The 12,515-nt window shown below is 44.3% G+C and overlaps 1 protein-coding gene across 1 annotated transcript; it reads right to left on the reverse strand.

Moving 5' to 3' along the window:
* LOC124028257 (protein Hook homolog 3-like) lies at positions 1-12,296 on the reverse strand. Its single transcript, XM_046340365.1, has 6 exons — positions 11,889-12,296; positions 9,294-9,381; positions 7,853-7,858; positions 6,404-6,438; positions 6,153-6,235; positions 1-239 (listed from the first exon to the last, which is right to left on the reverse strand). The coding sequence occupies exons 1-6, from the start codon at positions 11,993-11,995 to the stop codon at positions 1-3; spliced, it is 558 nt and encodes a 185-aa protein (XP_046196321.1). The 5' UTR covers positions 11,996-12,296.
* Positions 12,297-12,515: the final 219 nt, after the last annotated feature.

Consider the following 12,515-nt stretch of genomic DNA (forward strand, 5'->3'; position numbering starts at 1 on the left):
CTAACCCTTAAACCATAACCCAGCCCCTGGTACCTCCAGAGAGTGCAGCATCCTTTCCCTCTCCTGCAGCTGGTTCTTCAGGGTCTGGACCTCTGGTGCCGAGCCCTGGTTCTGCTTAGGGTCCAGGGTCCGGATAACACTCTTCGCCTTCTCCAGGTACTTCTTATATCTGTCCTCCATCTGCTTCATGTCTTCATCCTTCTTCTTTAACGCCTCTTCCAGTTCCTCTACTTTCTGGGCTGGAAAGAGAGAAAACAAATCAAACATAACACCAAAGAGTTACACACAGTTCATAGAAATGAAAGGAAAAGGGTTGAGAACGTACAGCTAAGTAAACTTGGGATAAAAACATCTGCGAAAATCCACATTTTTATATATTTGTTCTCACCCACAATCATACATTAGACCTTGTCATCACAGGCGAGCTTGTCATCTCTGACCTCACAGAAACCTGATGTTACACCGGGTCCACCTGCTACTGAAACCTGATGTTACACCGGGTCCACCTGCTACTGAAACCTGATGATCCACCAGGTCCACCTGCTACTGAAACCTGATGTTACACGGGTCCACCTGCTACTGAAACCTGATGATCCACCAGGTCCACCTGCTACTGAAACCTGATGTTACACCAGGTCCACCTGCTACTGAAACCTGATGTTACACCGGGTCCACCTGCTACTGAAACCTGATGTTACACCGGTCCACCTGCTACTGAAACCTGATGATCCACCGGGTCCACCTGCTGAAACCTGATGTTAAACCTGCTACTGTGATGATCCACCGGGTCCACCTGCTACTGAAACCTGATGTTACACCGGGTCCACCTGCTACTGAAACCTGATGTTACACCGGGTCCACCTGCTACTGAAACCTAGCAATCCACAGGGTCCACCTGCTACTGAAACCTGATGATCCACCAGGTCCACCTGCTACTGAAACCTGATGTTACACCAGGTCCACCTGCTACTGAAACCTGATGTTACACCAGGTCCACCTGCTACTGAAACCTAACAATCCACAGGGTCCACCTGCTACTAAAACCTGAAGTTACACCGGGTCCACCTGCTACTGAAACCTGAACACTGGTCCACCTGCTACTGAAACCTGATGTTACACCGGGTCCACCTGCTACTGAAACCTGATGTTACACCGGGTCCACCTGCTACTGAAACCTGATGTTACACCGGGTCCACCTGCTACTGAAACCTGATGTTACACCGGGTCCACCTGCTACTGAAAACTGATGTTACGCCGGGTCCACCTGCTACTGAAAACTGATGTTACGCCGGGTCCACCTGCTACTGAAACCTGATGTTACGCCGGGTCCACCTGCTACTGAAACCTGATGTTACGCCGGGTCCACCTGCTACTGAAACCTGATGTTATGTTGCCGGGTCCACCTGCTACTGAAACCTAATCATCCACAGGGTCCACCTGCTACTGAAACCTGATGTTACACCGGGTCCACCTGCTACTGAAACCTGATGTTACACCGGGTCCACCTGCTACTGAAACCTGATGTTACACCGGGTCCACCTGCTACTGAAACCTGATGTTACACCGGGTCCACCTGCTACTGAAAACTGATGTTACGCCGGGTCCACCTGCTACTGAAACCTGATGTTACGCCGGGTCCACCTGCTACTGAAACCTGATGTTACGCTACTGAAACCTGATGGTCCACCTGCTACTGAAACCTGATGTTACGCCGGGTCCACCTGCTACTGAAACCTGATGTTACGCCGGGTCCACCTGCTACTGAAACCTAATCATCCACAGGGTTCACCTACTACTGAAACCTGATGATCCACCAGGTCCACCTGCTACTGAAACCTGATGATCCACCGGGTCCACCTGCTACTGAAACCTAGCAATCCACAGGGTCCACCTGCTACTGAAACCTGATGATCCACAGGTCCACCTGCTGAAACTGAAACCTAGCAATCCACAGGGTCCACCTGCTACTGAAACCTGATGATCCACCAGGTCCACCTGCTACTGAAACCTGATGTTACACCAGGTCCACCTGCTACTGAAACCCACCGGGTCCACCTGCTACTGAAACCTGATGTTACACCGGGTCCACCTGCTACTGAAACCTGATGTTACACCGGGTCCACCTGCTACTGAAACCTGATGTTACACCAGGTCCACCTGCTACTGAAAACTGATGTTACGCCCAGGTCCACCTGCTACTGAAAACCTGATGTTACGCCCGGTCCACCTGCTACTGAAACCTGATGTTACGCCGGGTCCACCTGCTACTGAAACCTGATGTTACGCCGGGTCCACCTGCTACTGAAACCTGATGTTATGCCGGGTCCACCTGCTACTGAAACCTAATCATCCACAGGGTTCCACTACTGCTCCACTGACTGAAACCTAGCAATCCACAGGGTCCACCTGCTACTGAAACCTAACAATCCACAGGGTCCACCTGCTACTGAAACCTGATGTTACACCGGGTCCACCTGCTACTGAAACCTGATGTTACACCGGGTCCACCTGCTACTGAAACCTGATGTTACACCGGGTCCACCTGCTACTGAAACCTGATGTTACACCGGGTCCACCTGCTACTGAAACCTGATGTTACACCAGGTCCACCTGCTACTGAAACCTGATGTTACGCCGGGTCCACCTGCTACTGAAACCTGATGTTACGCCGGGTCCACCTGCTACTGAAACCTGATGTTACGCCGGGTCCACCTGCTACTGAAACCTGATGTTACGCCGGGTCCACCTGCTACTGAAACCTGATGTTACGCCGGGTCCACCTGCTACTGAAACCTGATGTTACGCCGGGTCCACCTGCTACTGAAACCTAATCATCCACAGGGTTCACCTACTACTGAAACCTGATGATCCACCAGGTCCACCTGCTACTGAAACCTAATCATCCACAGGGTCCACCTGCTACTGAAACCTAGCAATCCACAGGGTCCACCTGCTACTGAAACCTGATGATCCACCAGGTCCACCTGCTACTGAAACCTGATGATCCACCAGGTCCACCTGCTACTGAAACCTGATGTTACACCAGGTCTACGTACTACTGAAACCTAGCAATCCACAGGGTCCACCTGCTACTGAAACCTGATGTTACACCAGGTCCACCTACTACTGAAACCTAGTAGACAACCACTGACGAAACCCATGCTACCCTTATCCACCATTAAATACCTACTCAAACCAGCTGAGTCACCCATCAACAATGCTGCTACGACAGAGGACTGTGGAAGATTCTCCACATACGTGGAATTGTCACTCCCCACCTCCCAAATGTATCTAACCTTCCATAAACTGCTTTACTCTGACCTCACCTGCTGAGATATTGTCCACAAGCTGTGGCCTTGACTCCATCTCCACAACCCTACTGAAATCTTGTTCCTCCACTCTCACGACATTTTATAAAGGAACTGATCAACAAGTCAACAAAAAGCTCATCAAACTTGACCTCCAATGACCTCTGAGACTGTCCAATCCGGTTTCAGGCCTAACCACAGTACAGAAACAGCCCTCGTCAGAGGTGTAAACCCCTTCCTCATGTCAACTGACAGTGGACTCCCGAACATCCTCGTCCTCAGTTCCGCCATCGACATCCTCCTGGATCGACAGTACTCTCATTAAACTGGTTCACCAGTTTACCAAAAGCACACAATATGTTGCCGTAGGAAATGCCAAGTCAGAACCCACCACAATTACCTGTGGTGTCCCTCAAGGCTCCGTCTTAGGTCCACTCCTACTCATAATCTACACGTTCCCCTTTGGTCTCCTAATCATTTAACACGGCATCCATTTCCACTGCTACGCTGACGACAAACAGATCTACATAAAAACCACCCTGCACTTCCTCTCGTCCATTAACACCCTCACCAGCTGTCTGGATGACATCAAGGCCTGGATGTCAAACAATCTCCAGCAACTCAACAACAGCTTGTGCAGAACAGCGCTGCCAGGGTCCTCACAGGAACCCGGAGGTCTAACCACATCACGCCCCTTCGAGCCTTTCTCCACTGGCTGCCCACCATATTCAGAATCAACTTCCTGTTAGTCTTCAAAACTCTCAATGCCTCTGGTCCCCAATACCTCAGTGAACTCCTCAGGCCGAAACAGTCTTCACTGTCACTCTGGTCAAATGATCAAAGACTGTTTGGGACTCTAAAGACATGCTTAAAATCAATGGGTCCTGGAATGAACTCAATGCCTTTAAGTCAGAGCTCAATAATCACTTCTTAAAACTGTATTTCACTTAATATGATCTATGATGTGGTGTATGTTGGTATATGTTGCTATAGTTTAGAGTTCTATTGGCCTTCTACTAGAGTTCTATTGGCCTTCTACTAGAGTTCTATTGGCCTTCTACTAGAGTTCTATTGGCCTTCTACTAGAGATCTATTGGCCTTCTACTAGAGATCTATTGGTCTTCTACTAGAGTTCTATTGGTCTTCTTGGTCTTCTACTAGAGTTCGATTGGTCTTCTACTAGAGTTCGATTGGTCTTCTACTAGAGTTCGATTGGTCTACTAGAGTTCTACTTGAGTTATTGGTCTTAAACTAGAGTTCTATTGGTCTTCTACTAGAGTTCTATTGGTCTTAAACTAGGTCTTCTTCTTCTAGAGTTCTATTGGTCTTCTACTAGAGTTCTATTGGTCTTAAACTAGAGTTCTATTGGTCTTTACTAGAGTTCTATTGAGTTCTATTGGTCTTTAAACTAGAGTTCTATTGGTCTTCTACTAGAGTTCTATTGGTCTTCTACTAGAGTTCTATTGGTCTTCTACTAGAGTTCTATTGGTCTTCTACTAGAGTTCTATTGGTCTTCTACTAGAGTTCTATTGGTCTTCTACTAGAGTTCTATTGGTCTTAAACTAGAGTTCTATTGGTCTTAAACTAGAGTTCTATTGGTCTTAAACTAGAGTTCTATTGGTCTTAAACTAGAGATCTATTGGTCTTAAACTAGAGTTCTATTGGTCTTCTACTAGAGTTCTATTGGTCTTCTACTAGAGTTCTATTGGTCTTCTACTAGAGTTCTATTGGTCTTCTACTAGAGTTCTATTGGTCTTCTACTAGAGTTCTATTGGTCTTCTACTAGAGTTCTATTGGTCTTCTACTAGAGTTCTATTGGTCTTCTACTAGTTCTATTGGTCTTCTACTAGAGTTCTATTGGTCTTCTACTAGAGTTCTATTGGTCTTCTACTAGAGTTCTATTGGTCTTCTACTAGAGTTCTATTGGTCTTCTACTAGAGTTCTATTGGTCTTCTACTAGAGTTCTATTGGTCTTCTACTAGAGTTCGATTGGTCTTCTACTAGAGTTCTATTGGTCTTCTACTAGAGTTCTATTGGTCTTCTACTAGAGTTCTATTGGTCTTCTACTAGAGTTCTATTGGTCTTCTACTAGAGTTCTATTGGTCTTCTACTAGAGTTCTATTGGTCTTCTACTAGAGTTCTATTGGTCTTCTACTAGAGTTCTATTGGTCTTCTACTAGAGTTCGATTGGTCTTCTACTAGAGTTCTATTGGTCTTCTACTAGAGTTCTATTGGTCTTCTACTAGAGTTCGATTGGTCTTCTACTAGAGTTCTATTGGTCTTAAACTAGAGTTCTATTGGTCTTCTACTAGAGTTCTATTGGTCTTCTACTAGAGTTCTATTGGTCTTCTACTAGAGTTCTATTGGTCTTCTACTAGAGAGTTCTAGAGTTGGTCTTCTACTAGAGTTCTATTGGTCTTAAACTAGAGTTCTATTGGTCTTCTACTAGAGATCTATTGGTCTTAAACTAGAGTTCTATTGGTCTTAAACTAGAGTTCTATTGGTCTTCTACTAGAGTTCTATTGGTCTTCTACTAGAGTTCTATTGGTCTTCTACTAGAGTTCTATTGGTCTTCTACTAGAGTTCGATTGGTCTTAAACTAGAGTTCTATTGGTCTTCTACTAGAGTTCTATTGGTCTTCTATTAGAGTTCTATTGGTCTTCTACTAGAGTTCTATTGGTCTTCTACTAGAGTTCTATTGGTCTTCTACTAGAGTTCTATTGGTCTTCTACTAGAGATCTATTGGTCTTAAACTAGAGTTCTATTGGTCTTCTACTAGAGTTTATTATTATCATATATGTTAAATGAACAAGTTCAATGAGAAGTAATAAATTAATAACTTACAACTAGAGGTGTACTTGGGCTCCAAGTCATCGATGTGCGCACACTTCTTCTGCAGTTCACTGTTCACTTCCCGTAATTTCTCCCTTTTAGAGACCACAACAACATCATCAGCAACAGACAGTCAGGAAACGCCACAAACAAGCATCATCTTCAATCGATCTGACCAAACTTTCAAACGTCCCAATCTTAATTTAACAAAAAAATAATTATAATAATAACATTTCACAATAGATAAAAAAAACATTACTTACATGTGAGCATCATTTTTCTTCTTCAGAATGATTGACTTTTAAAAAACAAACAAACAAAAAAACAATGTTGGTTGTAGTAATTTCATCAGAGGGCATTGTAAAACAGTAATGATATCATGTAGGCCTATGGGTTGGTGAATGTTCCCTTTTCTGATTGAGATAAATTACATCTGATCACATTGGATGGCTTGGAATTACGTTGCGACATATTTGATGTTATCATATTGATTTCCAGGTTTAGATTACCGTGAAGAAAATGAGAGTCCTGGATATTAATGTATTTTCCTTACATTAAAAAAAAGGCCATGAATGTAATTAGTTAAATTAATATATGCCATTTAGCTCGGAAACAAAGCTTTTATAGAGACTAGAGGCACTGACCACCAGTCAGGGACTGTGATTGCAAACATTCTTAAAAACGTATCTACTTCCCCAGAGGGATGAACCCACATTACTCTGCGTGCAGTTTGAAGCACCATGCTCTAGCACCAGAGTAAGCTACCAGCATTAAGCAGTTAAGATTGATACCTCATGGGTCTCTGACATAGCATGATAGTAGATCGGAAACACTTCTTCATAGAGACTAGAGGCATCTCAGTGCTGACCACCAGCAGGGACCCCTGGTTCAATTCCAGGCTTCCAAACCGGGCCGTGATTGGGAGTCCCCAGAGTCAGATGTACTCCTGGATAACATTCATGTCTTTGCGTGCAGTCATTGTAAAAATGATTTGTTCTTTGCTGACTAGCTGGTTAAATAAAGGTAATACCAAAAATAAAAAATGACTGGAAGTCTAAATATGATCACTGCAAAATCATGATAGTATTTAGCACTAATATAACTATAATAGAATGAAACTATTACACCTTGTCAGCGAGCAGCGGAGTTAGCGTCTAAAACTAGGACCTCTATACTTACTTCTGAATGGGGAACAGAATTGGACACAGAGACATTTAATGCAGGACAGACACACAGAGGAGATCAGGAGCTTCCCAGTTGAGCCGTGGTCTAAGGCATCTCAGTGTCATGCAGTGAGGCGAGAAAGACAGGACCCTGGTTTCACATTCCAGGCTGTACCACGATGTCATGGGGAGAGAGAGACAGGAGTCCGCTATACAGATGACCTGACCTCAGCGTCCTCCGGGTTTTGCTGGCAGGACAACCGTCAATGACTTCAAAAAAAATGATAAGACAACAAACAGAACACAACTAGTTAAATACCACAACACAGTGTTAGAATATAAGAAATGACAAAACATCCAGGCTCGAGTTGGGTAAGGACAATGAAACAGATGATCACTGCCAAAATCCTGCATCAGTATTAAAAAAGCCATATAAGAGAACTATAATGAGACGTGAAACTATTACACCTCCTCATCGAGCAGCAACGAGAACAAGCCCTCCTCATCGGGTTCTAAACAACGGATCGCCCTCTCCGGGTTCTAAACAACAATCGCCTGAATGGGGAAACAAGAAACAAATCGGGAAAACAACGAGAACAAGCCCTCCTAATGCAGGACAAACAACAGAGAACAAGCCCTCCTCATCGGGTTCTAAACAACGAGAACAGCCCTCCTCATCGGGTTCAAACAACGAGAACACGCATTTCAGTCGGGTTTAGTCATGAACAGCCCTCCTGAGGGTTCTAAACAACGAGAACAAAGCCCTCCTCAGTTCTAAACAACGAGAACAACGGGGTTTAAACAACGTCACAAACCTATGAGAGGTTCTAAACAACGAGAACAAGCCCTGTCATCGGGTTCTAAACAAGAGAGACAAGCCCTCCTCACAGGTTCTAAGTGAACGAGAACTTTAGCCTCCTAACAGGAGCCCTCCTATCGGGTTCTGGCAGGACAACCCTCCTCATCGGGTTCTAAACACTACAACATGAGTAAGACAACAAACAGAACACAACAACAACAACCATACCATCGGGTTCTAAACACAGTGTTAGAATGTTAGTGAGAAACAACGAGAACAAGCCCTCCTCTCAGGGTTTACACATACCAGAACAGTTGTTCTGATGTATGAAACAATGAAACAAGACTCCTATCGGGTTCTAACGTGTTGCCCTCCTCATTTTGCTGCATCAGTAAAGGTTAAAAAAGCCATCGGGTTCTAAGAGAACGAACAAGCCCTCCTCACGGGTAAACAAACGAGAACACGCCCTCCTCATCGGGTTCTAAACAACGAGAACAAGCCCTCCTCATCGGGTTCTAAACAACGAGAACAAGCCCTCCTCATCGGGTTCTAAACAACGAGAACAAGCCCTCCTCATCGGGTTCTAAACAACGAGAACAAGCCCTCCTCATCGGGTTCTAAACAACGAGAACAAGCCCTCCTCATCGGGTTCTAAACAACGAGAACAAGCCCTCCTCATCGGGTTCTAAACAACGAGAACACGCCCTCCTCATCGGGTTCTAAACAACGAGAACAAGCCCTCCTCATCGGGTTCTAAACAACGAGAACAAGCCCTCCTCATCGGGTTCTAAACAACGAGAACAAGCCCTCCTCATCGGGTTCTAAACAACGAGAACAAGCCCTCCTCATCGGGTTCTAAACAACGAGAACAAGCCCTCCTCATCGGGTTCTAAACAACGAGAACAAGCCCTCCTCATCGGGTTCTAAACAACGAGAACAAGCCCTCCTCATCGGGTTCTAAACAACGAGAACAAGCCCTCCTCATCGGGTTCTAAACAACGAGAACAAGCCCTCCTCATCGGGTTCTAAACAACGAGAACAAGCCCTCCTCATCGGGTTCTAAACTTAACAGCCCCCATAGCACGACAGGATGTCGTGGGTTCTGTCGTTTCCAGTTTGTTTACTAAGCGCTCTGATAGTCGTAAAATCAGGGAGTTAATCTGATCTGAGATCAGTTTTAGTGGTACTCACATCGTCTGCTTTGGAGCCCTGTTCCTGAAGACTCCTCTGCAGCTCCTCCACCTGACTCTGACCCTCGATCAGTCTCTGGTTCACCAGTCTGGAACACACACAGTCACCATGTTTGTTTGTTTAACTATACTTAACACCAGACGATCCCACTAGAGTAGTAAACAAACAACAATTTGACCAGCTAGGGACATGTTGTTAATCCCCACAAGGTCAAATGCTGTATCTAGGGGGTTTAGGGTTAAGGTTAGAATTAGGTTTAGGGTTAAGGTTAGAATTAGGTTTAGGATTAAGGTTAGAATTAGGTTTAGGTTTAAGGTTAGAATTAGTGTTGGGGTTAGAATTAGGTTCAGGATTAAGGTTAGAATTAGGTTTAGGGTTAAGGTTAGAATTAGGTTTAGGGTTAAGGTTAGAATTAGGTTTAGGGTTAAGGTTAGAATTAGGTTTAGGGTTAAGGTTAGAATTAGGTTTAGGGTTAAGGTTAGAATTAGGTTTAGGGTTAAGGTTAGAATAAGTGTTGGGGTTAGAATTAGGTTTAGGATTAAGGTTAGAATTAGGTTTAGGGTTAAGGTTAGAATTAGGTTTAGGGTTAAGGTTAGAATTAGGTTTAGGGTTAAGGTTAGAATTAGGTTTAGGATTAAGGTTAGAATTAGTGTTGGGGTAAGAATTAGGTTTAGGATTAAGGTTAGAATTAGTGTTGGGGTTAGAATTAGGTTTAGGATTACGGTTAGAACTAGTGTTGGGGTTAGTTTTAGGGTTAGGCTTAGGATTTTCAGGTTAAGGTTATTGTTAAGGTCAGGGAAAATAGGATTTTGTTCTTCCGTCCGCGTGGGGACCTGCAATCTACAAAGGTTGGGTTTGGTGTATAAGAAAAATACAATTTTTAATGGAATAGAAGAAGCGTGTGTCTGTGTGGCGTGTGTCTGTGTAGCGTGTGTCTGTGTAGCGTGTGTGTGTGTGTAGCGTGTGTCTGTGTAGCGTGTGTGTGTGTAACGTGTGTCTGTGTAGCGTATGTCTGTGTAGCGTGTGTCTGTGTGGCGTATGTCTGTGTAGCGTGCGTGTGTCTGTGTAGCGTGCGTGTGTCTGTGTAGCGTGCGTGTGTCTGTGTAGCGTGCGTGTGTCTGTGTAGCGTGCGTGTGTCTGTGTAGCGTGCGTGTGTCTGTGTAGCGTGCGTGTGTCTGTGTAGCGTGCGTGTGTCTGTGTAGCGTGCGTGTGTGTGTCTGTGTAGCGTGCGTGTGTGTGTCTGTGTAGCGTGCGTGTGTGTGTCTGTGTAGCGTGCGTGTGTGTGTCTGTGTAGCGTGTGTCTGTGTAGCGTGTGTCTGTGTAGCGTGTGTCTGTGTAGCGTGTGTCTGTGTAGCGTGTGTCTGTGTAGCGTGTGTCTGTGTAGCGTGTGTCTGTGTAGCGTGTGTCTGTGTAGCGTGTGTCTGTGTCTGTGTAGCGTGCATCTGTCTGTGTAGCGTGTGTCTGTGTAGCGTGTGTCTGTGTAGCGTGTGTCTGTGTTGCGTGTGTCTGTGTAGCGTGTGTCTGTGTAGCGTGTGTCTGTGTAGCGTGTGTCTGTGTTGCGTGTGTCTGTGTTGCGTGTGTCTGTGTTGTATGTGTCTGTGTAGCGTGTGTCTGTGTAGCGTGTGTCTGTGTGTAGTGTCTGTGTGCGTGTGTCTGTGTAGCGTGTGTCTGTGTAGCGTGTGTCTGTGTAGTGTATAGTGTGTAGTGTAGTGTGTATAGTGTATAGTGTATAGTGTATAGTGTGTAGTGTATAGTGTATAGTGTGTAGTATATAGTGTGTAGTGTGTAGTGTATAGTGTGTAGTGTAGTGTGTGTAGTGTGTAGTGTATAGTGTGTAGTGTAGTGTGTAGTGTATAGTGTGTAGTGTATAGTGTGTAGTGTATAGTGTGTAGTGTATAGTGCATAGTGTATAGTGTATAGTGTGTACTATATAGTGTGTAGTGTATAGTGTATAGTGTGTACTATATAGTGTGTAGTGTATAGTGTATAGTGTGTACTATATAGTGTGTAGTGTATAGTGTATAGTGTATAGTGTGTAGTGTGTAGTGTATAGTGTATAGTGTGTACTATATAGTGTGTAGTGTATAGTGTGTACTATATAGTGTGTAGTGTATAGTGTATATAGTGTATAGTGTATAGTGTATACTATATAGTGTATAGTGTGTAGTGTATAGTGTATAGTGTGTAGTGTATATAGTGTATAGTGTGTAGTGTATAGTGTGTATAGTGTGTACTATATAGTGTGTAGTGTATAGTGTATAGTGTGTAGTGTATAGTGTATATAGTGTGTACTATATAGTGTGTACTATATAGTGTATAGTGTGTAGTGTATAGTGTGTATAGTGTGTACTATATAGTGTGTAGTGTATAGTGTATAGTGTATAGTGTATAGTGTATAGTGTATAGTGTATAGTGTGTACTATATAGTGTATAGTGTGTACTATATAGTGTATAGTGTGTAGTGTGTAGTGTATAGTATATATAGTGTATAGTGTGTAAGTCGCTCTGGATAAGAGCGTCTGCTAATTACTTAAATGTAAATGTAGTGTATAGTGTGTACTATATAGTGTATAGTGTGTAGTGTGTAGTGTGCACCTGTTTTCTGTCTCCAGTTCGTTCTTCCTACTGTTTGCGTCCTCCAGTAAACTCTGCAGCAGAGCGATCTTCTCATTATCAGAACCCTCCTGGGCCAGCTTCAGCATGTTGTTCTCATGCTGCAGTCTGATCAGCTTCTCTCTGGGAACAAAACACAGGGACAGATTCCCATGTAGAAATGGGATTAAATCAGTTTAGTTAGGCCCTAACACGCCTAGTTAGGCCCTAACACGCCTAGTTAGGCCCTAACACGCCTAGTTAGGCCCTAACACGCCTAGTTAGGCCCTAACACGCCTAGTTAGGCCCTAACACGCCTAGTTAGGCCCTAACACGCCTAGTTAGGCCCTAACACGCCTAGTTAGGCCCTAACACGCCTAGTTAGGCCCTAACACGCCTAGTTAGGCCCTAACACGCCTAGTTAGGAACCATAATTTGTCTACACGGACAAGTTCCTGCCTGGTTTAGATCTGATCTGTCTGAAAGATATCAGTTTGTCTCTGTGGATGGTTTGTCCTCTGACAAATCAATTGTAAGTTTCAGTGTTCCTCAAGGTTCTGTTTTAGGACCACTACTGTTTTCACTATATATTCTAACTCTTGGTGATGTCATTCGGAAACACAATGTCAA

The sequence above is a fragment of the Oncorhynchus gorbuscha genome, unplaced genomic scaffold (assembly GCF_021184085.1).
Source record: "Oncorhynchus gorbuscha isolate QuinsamMale2020 ecotype Even-year unplaced genomic scaffold, OgorEven_v1.0 Un_scaffold_3923, whole genome shotgun sequence".
Classification (NCBI taxonomy): Eukaryota; Metazoa; Chordata; class Actinopteri; order Salmoniformes; family Salmonidae; genus Oncorhynchus; species Oncorhynchus gorbuscha.

Bases quoted from the DNA above. Each gene is read 5' to 3' on its own strand.
- LOC124028257 (XM_046340365.1), bottom strand. From the start codon at position 11,995: ATGCTGAAGCTGGCCCAGGAGGGTTCTGATAATGAGAAGATCGCTCTG. The intron at 6,236-6,403 runs GTAAGTAATGTT...GGTCTCTAAAAG, and splicing joins AAGAAAAATGATGCTCACAT to GGAGAAATTACGGGAAGTGA. The intron at 240-6,152 runs GTAAGTTATTAA...CTCTCTTTCCAG, and splicing joins GCCCAAGTACACCTCTAGTT to CCCAGAAAGTAGAGGAACTG.